This window comes from Globicephala melas, chromosome 3, assembly GCF_963455315.2.
Source record: "Globicephala melas chromosome 3, mGloMel1.2, whole genome shotgun sequence".
NCBI lineage: Eukaryota > Metazoa > Chordata > Mammalia > Artiodactyla > Delphinidae > Globicephala > Globicephala melas.
The window spans coordinates 7458700-7474047 of record NC_083316.1 but is presented as its reverse complement, the minus strand read 5'-3'; the positions used below and the strand labels follow the sequence as shown (position 1 = coordinate 7474047).

The following is a 15348-nucleotide window of genomic DNA, read 5'->3' as shown; positions in this document are numbered from 1 at the left end:
TCCAACTTGTGGGTTTTTTTCCACGCCACCAAGCAATTCTCCAACACCAACTTGGTGTCCAACAAGTCAACTCAATTCCGACACTGTTCACCCAGAGATAGCATCAGATATGACAGGTGGAGGTCTCAGTCCTGCAAGACTCTCCCCTTGAGCCCCACTTCAGATGCTATTCTGAAGTCCGGGTAGTCACCCATGCTTCTGACCTGTGGGCTACAGGTGGGACATTCCAAGGTCCGTTAGGTTCATTAATTGGCTAGAGAGGCTCACAGAACTCAAACATTTTACTTCCTAGATCACTGGTTTATTATAAAGGACACAACTCAGGAAGAGCCAGATGGAAGAGATTCCCAGGGCAAGTAGGGCAAGGTATGGGGAAAGGGCATGGAGCTCTTTCTGAGGTGGGTACGCTCCCTGAACCTCCTCTTGTTCACCAACCCGGAAGCTCTGAGAGCTCCATGCTTTGGGGTGTTTATGGAGGCTTCCCTATAGGTGTGATTGATGAAATCATTTGGTCATTGGTGATGGATTCAACCTTCCTGGAGGTCAGGGTGGTGGGACTGAAGGTTCCAACCCTCTAATCACATGGTTGGGTCCGCTGAGGACTAGCCCCCATCATTAGGTGAGGTCCAAAAGTCACCTTATTAACATAACAAAAGACACCTGTATTGCTCTCATCACTTAGGAAATTTCAAGGGTTTTAGGAGCTCTGTGACAGAACAGGGACAAAGGCCAAATATATATTTCTTATTATAAATCACAATATCATAGTGACAATGCAGGTTGCTGATTTAAGTAAGATAAAGCATCGTGAAAACGACAAGGAACTGTCGGGGTTCCTGCTCTGAAGCCCCAGCCCACCCAGGCCTCTGCGTCACTTAGGTCCCCAGATTCTTCAAGAGCAGCCAGAGGTCCTCAGTTTTATATTATGTCTCCTGATCTTTCTGATGCCAATTTTTTACACTGTGCATAGAAAACAAAACCTGCATGCAAAACTTCACCCAGCAGTCAGATTGCTCGTTGCTACCCGTGACTTAAGTATTGCTGCTGATTTCAGGAATAGAAAACTGCCACACACTGTCACTCTCAGAACTAGAACTCACCTGGATAGACTTCAGAGCATTTTGTAACACATTGGTCAACAGGCACTGTCTCCATCCTCCAAGTGTTACTGTTAAATACGTCAATTATGGAAAATCTCCTGGCACGCCCCCCCCCACCCCAATACAACTGCTATGTATTCACCCACTGATTCCTTCCTCCCTTTATTTATTCATTCATTCCCTCGGGCCCCTGCAGCTCAATGGCCCATAGAATTGCTGCCCTGCTACTAGACGGACGCATTGACCATTTACCATTGTTTGAATGGCTTCTCTGTGCCAGGCACACGGCCTTGTTCCTTGGCACTTACAGGCACTTTCAATTAACTTACAAATGCTCTCCACTGATAGTCTCAGTTGGCCTCACAGCAGCCCTGTGAAGTGAGCAGAGGAAGTGTTTTTCTGGCCACCTTATAGGTAAAGAGGCAGAGGCTGAGAGGCAGGGCCTCACCTGAGACCACAGAGCTGTACCCTTCACCTTCACCTGACCATCCCACCACCTGGTACCTGGGGCCCCCTGCAAGGGTGTGACATTCAACTAAGCATTGGACCAGTCTTGGAATCCATTTTGCTCCAAGATACTTTAATTCTAAATCAGCCTATCATTTTATGGCGTGTAGGATATTTTATCAAGTGCTACAAAAATACCGTCTATTCTTAAAAAGCCATGTCCATCTTATACTTTTGCACCTCTAACCTATTATAAAACCAAGTATTAGAAATGACATGTTATAAAGGTAGTTTCAGATGGTATGAACAGGGAAATTCATTTCCATCAAACCTACTTCTATGGAATTCTGCCGAGGAACAGCCTTTCTTGGAAGCACAATTTAAAGTTTATGAAAGAAATGAGAAAGCTTGGTGATAATTTTCTGATTCTATGTTCTGCCCCAGGAAAGCTTTGCTTGCTTTCCTACCCCTCTTTTAATCTCATCCTTGCCCAGGACCATCCTACATAACACCTGCCAGCCTTTTCGCAGCACAGCTCTGAGTTTAATTCTCAGCAATTTCCAGGCCTAATTTTTTTTTTCCCTGTGTATCACAGATTCCTCTTTGTGGTATTTCTTCTACCTGAGAATCTTCTTCCTTCCTTCCTATTTCCTTCTGATTTCTTCCTTTACACTCCTCTCTGCCCATCTCCCTTCCTTCCTCACTTCCTTTATCTTACTCCCCTCTCTTCTTGAAAATTCATCACTGTTGGGGAGAAAGCAAGTTTCCTCTGCCCTTCTAGATTCTTCTGACCAGTCTAAGAATTAAATTGACATGACACAGATTAACAGGAGAAAATCCAACAAAAGTTTAATAACATGTATACGTGGGAGGGACCCAGGAAAACTGAGTGACTCACCCAAGTGGCCGAAACCCTCATCTTAAATACCATCTTTAGCTAAAGATGAAAGAGCATGTTGAGGGTAGTGGTTTGAGACTTCAAAGGGGAGGAAAGCAATTGACCTGGAGATAGAAAAGCAAATCCTTGGTAAATAAGTGTTTGCTGGGCCTACAGAGACAATGGGACCCCGAGGGGGCTCTGATCTCTAGGCCCTGCTGAGTTTCTCCCACCACACTTAGCCCATATTCTTTGCTGATATCTCTGGAGATATCTCTATTCCAGGAACAGGCCCTCCATCTAAATTTTTTAGGCATTTAGGGGGAAGGTCAAAGTTTCTTCCTGAGTCTATTGGGCCTTCGTTGTTTTCAGCTCGAAATAATCCACACGTTCTAAAGACATTTTGGGGTGGGAAGTTTTGCTCCCCTGCCCCATGTTTTTTCTCGGATGCTCAACTCTATGTGAATTTTTTGCTTCTTCTAGCTCAGAATATGGGCACAAAGGAATAAGGCCAGCACAGTGTTTTGTAGCCCATGTAAAAGACAGTAGAACAATATCACATAGTTTACAGATTAAAATGACCTAATTCTATCTCGGTGGAATCCATGTCTTGCTTATAAACCCGCCATTCCAAGGAAAACCAGCAAATCTACGTGATGCATTTGATTGCTGTGTTTTCCATCTGGGAACCTGATTTGTGTGACAGATTGAGTAGTGTGCACTTAGGCAGACAGCTCCCAAGGGACTCCACATGCGATGTGGAGATTTTCTGTATATGCTGTTAGAATTGAAGTTAGCAACGACTTCTACTCCATTTTCTTCAAGCTTCTGATCATTCATTTATTTTTCTTTAACTTTTTATTTTATATTGGAGTGTAGTTGGCTAACAATGTTGTGATAGTTTCAGGTGTACAGCAAAGTGATTCAGTTAAACATATACACGTATCTATTCTTTTTCAAATTCTTTTCCCATTTAGGTTGTTGTACAACATTGAGCAGAGTTCCCTGTGCTATCCAGTAGGTCCTTGTTAGTTATCCATTTGAAATATAACAGTGTATACATGTCAGTCACAAACTCCCTATCCCTCCCCCCACCCATCCCCCCCCAGATAGCCATAAGTTGGTTCTCTAAGTCTGTGAGTCTGTTTTGTAGATAAGTTCATTTGTTCTCATCGTTCATTTATGATGGGAGTGGAGAGACTCCCCAAATATAACAAGTTCAAACCTAAAATGGGAGGAACACCAAGGATGGGGACTTTGGCGGAAATGGAGAAGGGAGCACATTGGCCCACTCAGGTTTTCAGATTCCCAGTCGCCCTCCAGCTGGGGTGGCTGGTTCCAGTAACCGCATGTCTTCTTCTGCAGTGCGGCACCATGGACCAGGGCCTGTACGTGAACCTGACGGAAAGGAACCTGCAGGATGCTCAGAAGTTCATCCTGATGCATGAGGTGGTACAACCAGTGACTGCAGTGCCCTCCTTCATGGAGGACAACAGCCGCTTTTCCCACGTGGCCGTCGACCTGGTGCAGGGCAGGGACGCGCTCATCCACATCATTTATTTGGCCACAGGTAGGAGCTCACCCTCCTCTGAGGAGCTTTCTATCATCTCCTGATTTTGTGTTTTAAATTCTAAACATGAGATCTCAGTGTCAAGCTTTGGGCCTGTCTTCTTTCCTCCAAGCAGCAAAGCCCAGGATGCTTCCTTATCTTCATCATCCTCCGAAAATAATCTCATCATCTTTTTTCACTGTGTTAGTTATAATTTTTATTGGAAAACCAATGCCTGATTTCTTTCTTTCAATTTCATTGAAGTATAGTTGATTTACAATGTTGTGTTAATTTCTGCTCTGCAGCAAAGGGATTCAGTTATATATGTGTATGTGTATCCTTCTTTGTGTTCTATTACATTATGGTTTATCACAGGATATTGAATATAGTTCCTGGTGCTATACAGTAAGACCTTGTCGTTTATCCATAATATGTATACTGTTTTGCATCTGCTAATCCCAAACTCCTAATCCTTCCCTCCTTCAGCCCACCCTCCCCCTTGGCAACCACAAGTCTGTTCTCTCTGTCTGTGAGCTGGTTTCTGTTTCATAGATAAGTTCATTTGTGTTGTGTTTTAGATTCCACATATAAGTAATATATGGTATCTGTCTTTCTCTTTCTGACTTACTCTGCTTAGTATCATAATCTCTAGGTCCATCCATGTTGCTGCAAATGGCATTATTGCACTCTTCTTTATGGTTGGGTAATATTCCATTGTATATATGTATAATCATATCTTTATCCATTCATCTGTTGATGGACAGGACATTTCCAGGTCTTGGCTATTGTAAATACTGATTTCTTAACTAGTATTTCTCAACTACTCATAAAATACATCTTTTCTTGGAAAGACCATTTTAATTCAGATAATTTAAGACAGTGAAATTTGTTAGAGGACATTGTCTGGTGAAATATTATCCTGAGATTGTCATATGATTTTCAATTGGTTTACAAACAGTGCTCACAGCAATATATTCCTGTTGTAGGATTGTAGGTAGAAGCATTCTGAAGAATATGTTTGGGGGCATAAATAAGAAAATATTTTACAGAAAACACAGGCAACAATGCTTATCAAATTATCAGTGACAACTAGACCTCTTCGGTTTCCACAGTAACTCACCTGTTGAAGGCAGGTTCCATCTCTGTTCATTACGTGAAGAGTGCTGGGTGCCCTAGGCTGGCCTCATGGCTGGGTCTTAGTTTTATAAACTTGCCCAGCTCTTTCTTGCTTCAGGTCTTCCTGTATAGAAAATCCCACTTTGTGAAGTCCATCCCATCCCTACATCCTCTGTCCAGTGTTTTGTATAGTTGGCACTTTTTCATAGAACACAGTTTCCACTGTTGTTGTTAATGATATCTTATATCCATCAGTTGGTTAATTTTATTTACAAAGTTGCTAAGATTTACTGAGCTTTTACTATTTTGCGGTTCATCTGAGTGCTGATGAAGTGAGATGGTGAGCAGACCAGCAGCATCTTTCTCTATATTCCTGCGGGGACAGCACATAACGAACCAACCACTAAGGAAATTGTGAGAAGTGATGCCAAGCTTATGCAGTGGGTGTGACTAAAGTGATGTGGTAGGAGAGCCAGGAAGGCTCCTGTGCTTGGCCGATGAGGTTAAGCTGAGAGCTGACCAAGGAGGAAGAGCTGGGTTTGCACAAGGAGGGACACAGCCAAAGAACCAGATGCAGCAGTGGTCAGCTGTGGCCGGTGCTGCTGTGTGGTCAGCTCAGCTAAGGACAGAGATGTGACCATTGCATCACCAAAGGAGGCCACTGGTGCCTCTAAAGGTCAGTCTGAGGGAGGAGTGGGGGACAGGGAGGGAGCATGGAGGAGGTTAGGGGGAAACAGCTACCATGAGCAAGGCTTCCGGAAGCTATTCAGTGAAGTCCTGTAGAAGATTGATGTGTTAGCCCGAGGGGATGGGACCTAAGTCTGTTTTAAGAGCAGATAAGGAATTACCATCACAGTGTCTATCTTGCTCACCAGAGTCTAATAAGGAACCATGACCCTTTTTCTGCTATTTTCATCTTAATTCCCCCATAGGGTGTGGTAGCTTGAGGAATGAATGAAATGGACATTTCCAAAATTTTCCTATTTTATTTTCTCCCATAAATGTTCTGGTTGATGCCACAGAGAATAGAGTCCTCTTGGAAATCTAGGAGGCTGTTGAGTTCCTCATCAGTACTTGGAGGAAGGATGGTGAAGGGAGATGGGCTGGTCCTGAGCAGGCCTGGGTAGGTCAGCACAGAGCAGCCTATGACCTCAACTTGAGAAACCTGACCTAGTCCACAACCAAGACCATGAGAAGGTCATGTTTGTTTGCATTGTACTTATTGGTTTGTAGATGACCATCTTCTTGCTGTGTCCTCACTTGGTGGAGAGAGAGATCATCTCTCTCCTGTCTCTTCTTATAAGGGCACTAATCCCATCATGGGTCTCCACCCTCATGACCTAATTACCTCCTAAAGGCCCCACCTCCAAATATCATTGCTTTGAAGATTAGGGCTTCGGTGTGAATTTTGGGCCTCTCACATTCAGTCCATAGCAATGAGCAACTTGTTCTGTCAACTTAAAACATGGCCACTGGGATAAAATATTTGAGGATTTTTATTACAAACAACATGTTTGAACAGAATCTAAATCAAATTCCAACAGAACAACTTAGATAAATTACCAATCTGAGATTAAATTATAGTCAGCATCTGTGACTTTTTAAACAGTACAGCCTTCTAGAAACTTGCTTGCTCAAGTCTGTTTTGAATGATCTCATGATTGGGCTGCTGCTCTTCCCCTCCCCCTCTGGTTCCCATCCCCTCCCACGCTAAAGCTAGGGGATTAGCTCAGCCTGAAGTAGCTATGGTTACCCCAGGCTGTCTGATCCTGGCTCCAGGTTTGCAGTTCTAATTCTGATAATGATAGACTGCAAGCCACTCACCAGATATGTCCTACAGAGATTCATTTTTTTGTTCTGCAGACCTGATTTGTTGCTTTTGTTTTAATCTGCTGCCTGTTTGTAAATTCAGTCATGGCATAGCAAGATGTACTAACAGCAATCACAGGATGGGATTATGGAGAACGATGCCATACATAGAACTCTTCTGCAGTTTCCATGACTGACTAGTCAGGTTGTTTGTTAAACTCAAGGGGAAGGGGTTTTGCAGTGGGTGAAGGCCCCTTCCAGCAGGGAAATAACCATGGATACATGGGGTCCCAAAGAGAGCCCTGCTCCCAACCACATGAAGGGACTCAGGGCAGACATGCAGAGTTCTCCTAGCATCTGGATACATAGATGTTATTTAAGTTTGTTTAGACTAGTTTGGTGATTCTAACTTTAGGACCTCTTAAAGTACAAATTTCATGTCTCAACCAAGTTCTGGATCTTTTCATTTATCTCTTATAGCACTGAGGAATACATTTTGAAGGTGATCTCTTCTTTTACAAGTTTTAGTTCAGAATAAAATTTAGCTTTAAAGGATGTTATTTTTAATGATCCAGCAAATAGCTTTCTTCTTTATTTCTAAGGCACTGAAATGTAAAAATGGAATATTAGAAAGAATATCCAAAAACGCCAGTCTGTTTTAACTAAACCAGCTAAGAGCTGAACAACTCCTAACAAGTCGGGATGACAAAGATTACAGAATTTGACCTTTAAAATTCAGAAGGCTGATGTTTATGTGGCCTTTTATTTATATCTTGACCAAGTAGTTTACGTCAAGTCAAACCTTGGATGCATTTGAAGATAAACTGCGTCCACATGCTGTACCTCAGTCAGGAATTAATAAGTGCTCAGCCGACAGAGCATGAGGGTAACATTCACAACCAGTGAATGTGAAGATGGAATACTTCCTAACCTGCTAATAAAATCAGTTTGATAGCTTGGGTTTGGGAATCAGGTTTTGTGATAACTTATTTTCTCTCACCTGGACTTTACTTGAACAAGCACAAATTGGAGAACTCCTATCCATGGCCATTTGAAAGCTGGTTAATTTTATTTGTCAGTATCTAAAAATTGAAGTGAAAACACCTCTGTTCATTGTGCAGTTCACTTTGCTTCTTGCAGCTGGAATGGCATTTCCCTGCTGGCCACCAGGGAAGGCTGTTTGACTCAGGGGCCACCCCCCTGAGTCAAACAGCCTTTTCCGGCCCCCTTCTGGGTCTGTTTTCATGCTACTCCCATCTCTGTCCTCTTGGAAATCCGGCCATGGTTAGGCACATTATCTGGGCCATGACTGTGCTGATACTTTGTAAGTTATTCCTTTGAAGGTCTTCTCAGAGCAGGAGACAAAATGGCAATGGTAACTCCTTTAGGATATTTATGACTGGAGATCTATACGTGGCTGTGTCTTATATCCAAACAGCTGCTCAGTGCCTCTCTACAAAGATAAAATTAGCATCATGTTGACCATCCGCGTATTCTGGGAATCTTGATTTGCGGAGCCCTGTCTCTTGTGGCACCTCTCCCTCTGTGATATTCCTTTGCCAGCTCCATGTGTTCTCTCTGCCCCTCACCTATGGCTGTTGCTCTGCCCTTAGCTATGGTTGTTCTAATTCTATGGTATCTCCCTGGAAATACCATTCAGTTTCAGAGTTTCTACTGTCCTCTCTAGGGTGAAATACGTTACTTTATTTTGACTTGATCTCAATTCCAGTGTGTCTACCAGTCTGCCCCTTCTCCCATATGCTTTCTTGTTTTTGTTCAGGTACCACGTTCTATAGTTTTGAACCCTCTGCCACCTCTGCTAACCATTTATTTTATTTTTCCGTAACTGTTTATTCCCTTAACTCAAACCCTTCTTATTTCTGGAGCGCTATTTTAGACCAGTGTCTGTTCAACGAGGGCATGGCTAAGACTCACCTCGAGGGCATGAGAAATGTGGGTTCCTGAGCCCAACCCCATGAGATTCTGATTCAGCACAGAGAGTAGGGTGTTTCTAACAGGATCCCAGATCAACTCAATGCTGGGCATTTCTGGTCCGTATTTAAGTACTGCTGTTCTAGAGGAAATAATAGTTTTGTTTTGTTTCTTTTTTCTTTTTTTTAATTTAGAATCACTTCTCTATAATAAATGTACCTTGCCTCTCTCTGTGCTTGGATTTCTAATTGTTTGTGATGCAGATATAAAATCTGTTATCCAACATGAGCGGAGCAGACATGTTTACAGTTCATCTCTGTAGTTGCTGGTATGATTTGCTAACTAGTTAGCAAAACAGATGTGACTTGATTTGAAAGAAAATGTTTTAGGATGCAGCAAGCTGATACAGAATGACTACAATATATCAGGCTAAAAAAAAGTCAGAAATCATATGTAATAGAACCTGGTGGTCTAGGCAGGGACAGGCAAAAGTACTAGGAATGATTTCTCTGAAATAAAGGAAGAATTGAGTCTGTACATTTCAAAACACACCATATCTGAGCAATATTGACTCAGAATAAAAGAATACTGAATGTAGTCAGGTTAAGTCTTTAAATTGCAAAAGTAAAGAAAGAATTATTCAGGTACTCAGGAGAACAAAATACCTACACATGGAAAACAATGTTAGGTGGCTCCAGAACACCCTCTGACTGCATAAATCTGTGAAATGTGGTCAAAAATATTCTGAAAAAAAAGGAAAATATGAATCAAGAGTATTATATTCAACCGGCAATAAAGAAAACAGGCAGACATGCCGCAAAATGAAAATCTCAAGCAATAGAATAAATACCAGGAGTGTCTTTTACAAGCAAAAACAAGGCTAATTACTGGCTAGATTCAGCCAAACAAATGATGGAGAAGCTTTGAGAAAGAAAGGAAAACAAAATAAAACAAAATAATGGAACACTCAAGACCAGATTTCAAGTAAAGCAATATATGTAAACATTGGAGGAAAATTGAATGTGACTCAAGAGTTTCATTCTAGGCTAATCTTTCCTTCAAAAATAAGGGTACATGGAGAATTTAGGGATATAGCATCTATCAAAACAGAAAACCCTGATTTCTAGTTAAAGAAGAATATCAGAATGGAAATATCAGGAAAGAAGTCGTGGAAAAAGGGTGGGTGGTGAACTGAGGATCCAATTTAATTTCAGATGAAAGAAAAATTAAAGTGTCCTATAGAACGTGAAGGGCTCTGAGAGCTGGTGAAGCATCATGTGTACAGAACACTCAGAGAAGGTCCATGAACTGGACATGTCTTAAGCCCCTCCTCAGATTTCCTTGGCCTTCCTTTCTCCTGGACCCTCAGCCTTTTGCTCCATCTCAGCTGTCACCTGGGCTGATAAATGCCTGGGCAGGACCATGAGGTTCTTCCCACTGGTGCTGACCAGCTGATGGCCATGCCCTCGTGCCACTTCTGGACATGGATGAGACATCACACCACTGGCCTGGGATATAGCTTCTCAAGCAGATGCTAAAGGATCTGGGAGATACAACGCGGAAGTGCAGGGGTATTAACTCCCATGAGGCTAACCTCAACCAACAAGAGGCAGGATATGGGAAGGAACCACCTAATAAATTCCTTTCTCTTTTTTCCTTCCAATGGGCTATTCAGGAACTCAATGGGTTCTTCACGTAGCCAAGCAGATATCTCTTTGTGGCTCAGCATACAGGAGTAGCCCATGGTGACCCTTCACGCGGCACTACTCCCCTCTTCCTGCTGTATCTCTTCCCTCACTCACACAGCCCTGGGGTTGTACCCCTAACGATGCATCAGCTTCTAATCCTTGCTTCGTACTCTGCTTTCTAGGCAATCACACTAAGGAAGAATTCACCCAACCATGCAGAGTTGTCCGGTTACAAACAAAGGCAGGGATAAATGGTATATGCTCTATAGACCATAGTAAGGCTTTAATACAAATATAATAATAATAATGAGGGAGGTACAGACCTCAGGTATTGCCTTGAACTAAAGTACATAAGACTTAAGGACCCTAGGGAAATCTTTACAGGCACCAGAAATTAAGTAATACATTTACTGTTGCCGTTACGATTATCTCCCTTAATATTTATAAGCAATTTGTAACTACCTAAGTGTCACAAGCAAACACTAATTTGTGAAAATCTGGGACTTCCCTAGTGGTCCAGTGGTTAAGACTCTGCGCTTCCAATGCAAGAGGTGCGGGTTCAGTCCCTGGTCAGGGAAGTAAGTTCCCACATGGTCTTCAGTGCAGCCAAAAGAAGTATAAAAAAAAAAAATTGTGAAAATCGTATAGGGGAAAGGTTTTTTACAATCACTCCAAATTCTGTCCTTTTCACTGGAAATTGGAAATCCAAACCTAATCTGGATTTTCTCTATATGTGCCCATTTATGTAAGGCGTTCCCTAGGTGAAAGGGAGCATTATGTCGTTCTAGTGCTTATTTGATAAAACTTAATTAATTTTGAGTTTAATGATAAAGTAATTGTAATGAATAACAACAATGTAGGAAAATTCCAATTACCTGGTGTTATGGTTAAATTGTGTTCCCACAGAGGATATGTTGCAGTCCTAACCCACCAATAGCACAGAATGTGACCTTATTTGGAAATAGGGTCTTTGCAGTTGTAATTAGATAAGATTAAGTCATACTGGAGTAGGGTGGACCCTTAATCCAATATGACTGGTGTTCTTATAAGAAGAGGAGAAAGACACTCACAGGAGAATGACATGTGACAACACAGGCAGAGATTGGATGTGGCTGAAAGCCAGGGACCACCACTGATGGACAGCCACCACCAGAAGCTGGGAAGATACAAAGAAGGATTTTACTCAGAGTCTCCAGAGAGCATGGCCCTGCCAACACCTTGATTTCAGACTTTTAGCCTCCAGAACAGTGAGATGATAAATTCCTATTGCTTTAAGTCGTTTAGAACATGGTATTCTATTATAGCTGCCCCAGGACACTAATCCACCTGCGTATACTTTTTCACTTTGCACCTGATCTTGCAGCCAATTTAAAACGTTAGCCTGGCTTTCTCCTGCTCCCCTGACATTTCTCAATGTCCTAAACCTAACAAACAAAATTAGTATTTTATATTAGGATCTGATAAACTCTATGAGTGTATTAAGCAGCATTATCTATTCATAAATCCTCCAGGATCTTAAGTCAATATTAGAAAACATGGGATAGATTTTATACTTCACCTAATATTATATAATATATTGAGGATATGACTTTGTATTTATGCATATTTATAAATACAGTAACAATCCATTCATTATTCATAAAAAAAATACACCAAAAAAACCGAAATCAGTATTTTAGTATTACTTTATGTCAGGCCCAATTAAAATGAAAAATCTGTTGAATACAATTTAATATATGCCAAATCACTTAAAATGGTATAACAACAATTAATCGTTTTGTTTTACTAAATATAGGAACCTTAGTTTTTACTTTTTAATGTGTTATGGTTTTAAATATGTTTTCTGAGTAATTTTAGTACTTTATGCCTAGTTCCCCAACCACAAAATAATCTGAAGTTATACGCTAATTAGTAAATGTCCCAATTTACTCTAAATTGATGCAATCCACTTCTGCCTTTAGAGAGGAGACAATTTTGCTGTTTTCTTCTCCGTCTGCTTTCTCTCTCCTGCCTTTCTTTGTTTTAGACCCATGTAAATCTTTCATTCTGTCTTTCATGTTTCACATGATCAGGATTGACTGACAGTTTCCCCAGGTAGTAAAGCGTTGCAGTCTGTGGACGAAAGAAATACAAACTCTCTCTCTTCACCTCATCTTTTCATATAAATCCTGCCCGATGTGCATTTTTGATATAACCTCTTTAGATGTCATGGCAGGTCCTGCATCATGTTCCCAGGCCTGCTGTCCTCCTGTTTCTACAAAATTCTAGTTAGTATATCATTGTTTCTGTGTGAAATGATGTCATAACTCCAAACAGGTTTTGGCAACATCCACCCGATGTCCCAGGTTTTCTTGTTTTGTGAATTATAGATCTCCACTTCTGCAGAGAAACATTCAGACCACTTACTGTGAGGAATTTCCCTGGGGGTCCAGTTTTTAGGACTCCAAGCTTCCACTGCAAGGGGTCTGGGTTCGATCCCTGGTCAGGCGGGGAACTAAGACCCCACAAGCCATGTCGTGGTAAGGCGAGTCTAATGTAGATCACCATTTATTGGAATGCATAATTTAGAATATGTTTTTGCAGATACTTTTATCCTGGAAATTCAGTTATGAGAAAACTCACTTGTCTGCCAATGTGATGATGAACCTGCAAGTGTTATTATAAAAGAACTTTTCTAGTTGATCTTAAAAACCAACATCTCCATAGGTAATAAATCTCCCAATTAAATGGCTACTTCATCCTCATTCATTTCATCGTCTGGGACAAAACACATTAAATACATTGTACAATTATTACCAACACTTGTTAACTACTTCTCTTCATACGAAACTTGTTAAAAGGGATTTTATCTAAATATATATATATATATATATATGTAATCTTAGCAGTTTAACACAACTTACGTATATTATCTTGCAGCTTCTGTGGGTCAGAAGCCTGGGCTTAGCTGGGTTATCTGCTCAGGGTCTCACCAGGCTGCAGTCGAGATGTTAGGTAGGACTGCAGTCTCATCTGAAGGCTGGACTGGTGAAGAATCCACATGCAAGCTCATTCAGGCTGTTGGCAGAGTTCATGTCCTCGTGGCTGTGTAACTGAGGGGCCCAGGATTTTGCTGGCTCTTGGTAGAGGCCACTCTCATGTCCTACAGGCTGCCTGAAGCTCCTTCCCAGCCAGGCTTCTCTGTCAAGCCTGCAAAGAGCCTTTCTTCTCAGGGAAGGTCCTGCCCCTCTTTGAAGACCTTTCACCTGATCAAGTCGGGCCCACAAAGGGTAATCCCACTGTAGCTCAAAATCAACTCATTTAGGATCTTAATGACACCTGCAGAATCCCTTCACTGTTGCCACATAATGTCACCTAATCACAGGAGTGACATACCATCATCACAGGTTGGGCCACTCAGGAAGAAGGGGTACATATGTGTGTGTATATATATATATATACACACCCCCATGTAATTGTTGAGCCACTCTAGAAATTTGCTACTACAGGAAGTCTCTTGAAACACCCACCCCATACCTGCTACCCACTCCCACCAAACAAACAAACCAACAAAAGAGCTCCTAAATATAAGTTTGCTTGTGAGTTTCAAATTAAATATAAAATGTTTCTCCTTGGGGAAAACTTCTACACTTTGAATTACTAGGGCTGTTCATATGTAAAGGGAAAAAAACATCTCTTGCTCTAGTTTGAGCTGCCTAGTTGCATCAATTATTTGTTCTGTGCCTGGTCATCTAGACCCGGCTGAAGTGCTCATGGCAGAATGAAGTCATTTTTCATTGGCTCCAGCGCTCCATGAACTAATGTCTGCACTGGAAAAAAAAATCAATAATGTAGAAGTGAAAGGCAGGGGGGAAATGCCATATATTCTATGGCATTTAACAGATAATTCCCTCACAAGCCAAAAACAAAAAAACAAATGAAATATCTTACAACATTAAAAATGTAAGGGCCATCACCATGTCTGCCTTCTCTCTCTCTTCCTTCCTTTCTTTGTACTGTGACCTTGAGGCGTGGGCCTCTCCTGACTATAGAGATAAACACACACCCTGTCAGGAGAATCCTTCTGACATCACCCTACAGGTGGGGAGGCGACTGCCTATCTCCCCCAGGTAGTGCTGCCTCTCTGACACCCAGTTATTCCAGGACTACTGGGGAACTCTCAGGATTCCCACAAGAAGAGCCTGTCGGACGCTTGAGGTTGACATGGACCTCTGTGAACACACAGGATCAAGTTGCAGTTTTGTGATTCCTTTGGGAATGCAAGGAAGAGACTCTTAGGACTCTCCCACCCCTCCACATTGCTGGTGAGCATTAAAGTAATCTGTGAAATTGCCGTCAACTGGCCCACCACTATCGTTCTCTAAGCTGTTAAATCAGAAAGCGACATTTCTTAGTACCATAAAGTCTGGAATGATTTGATTCTGTTTATGATGTGTTAACAAATTGAATCTTTGCACTAGGAAAACTCGGCCAGAGTGCTGGCCCCTCTCCCTTTTTGAAAGGAACATGGTCTTCAGAGTAAATCATTCTAAAATGATTTCGTCTAACATGCAGGAGGACATGGTAATGGAAGCTTTGCAAAGGTGTCGGGTTGCTTGGGCCAAAGTGGACCCACATCTGATCACGGCAGCAAATTACTTGTAGGATTGTTTACACCTTGGCTTTGACCATCTACCTTTTTCATTTGTCTAAGCACTTTCTACCTTCCTTACTGGCTTGTATATATGACCCTTGCCTAACAATGATGACCAAGCATTACTAAGCAGATTTAGGCCATGGCCTCCAGGTAATTAAATTCTAAAGCAGACAGCAGTGCACACAGAAGGACCA

General features: G+C 41.8%; 1 protein-coding gene across 8 annotated transcripts in view; it reads left to right on the top strand.

The window, feature by feature from the left end:
- Nucleotides 1-15348, top strand: part of SEMA5A (semaphorin 5A) — a 479287-nt gene that overhangs the window by 343294 nt on the left and 120645 nt on the right. For all 8 annotated transcript variants that reach the window (XM_030856554.2, XM_060295649.1, XM_060295648.1 and 5 more), the window contains one exon: nt 3790-3994. In XM_030856554.2, coding sequence (XP_030712414.1) covers nt 3790-3994 — 205 coding nt within the window. The remainder of the gene's footprint in view (nt 1-3789; nt 3995-15348) is intronic.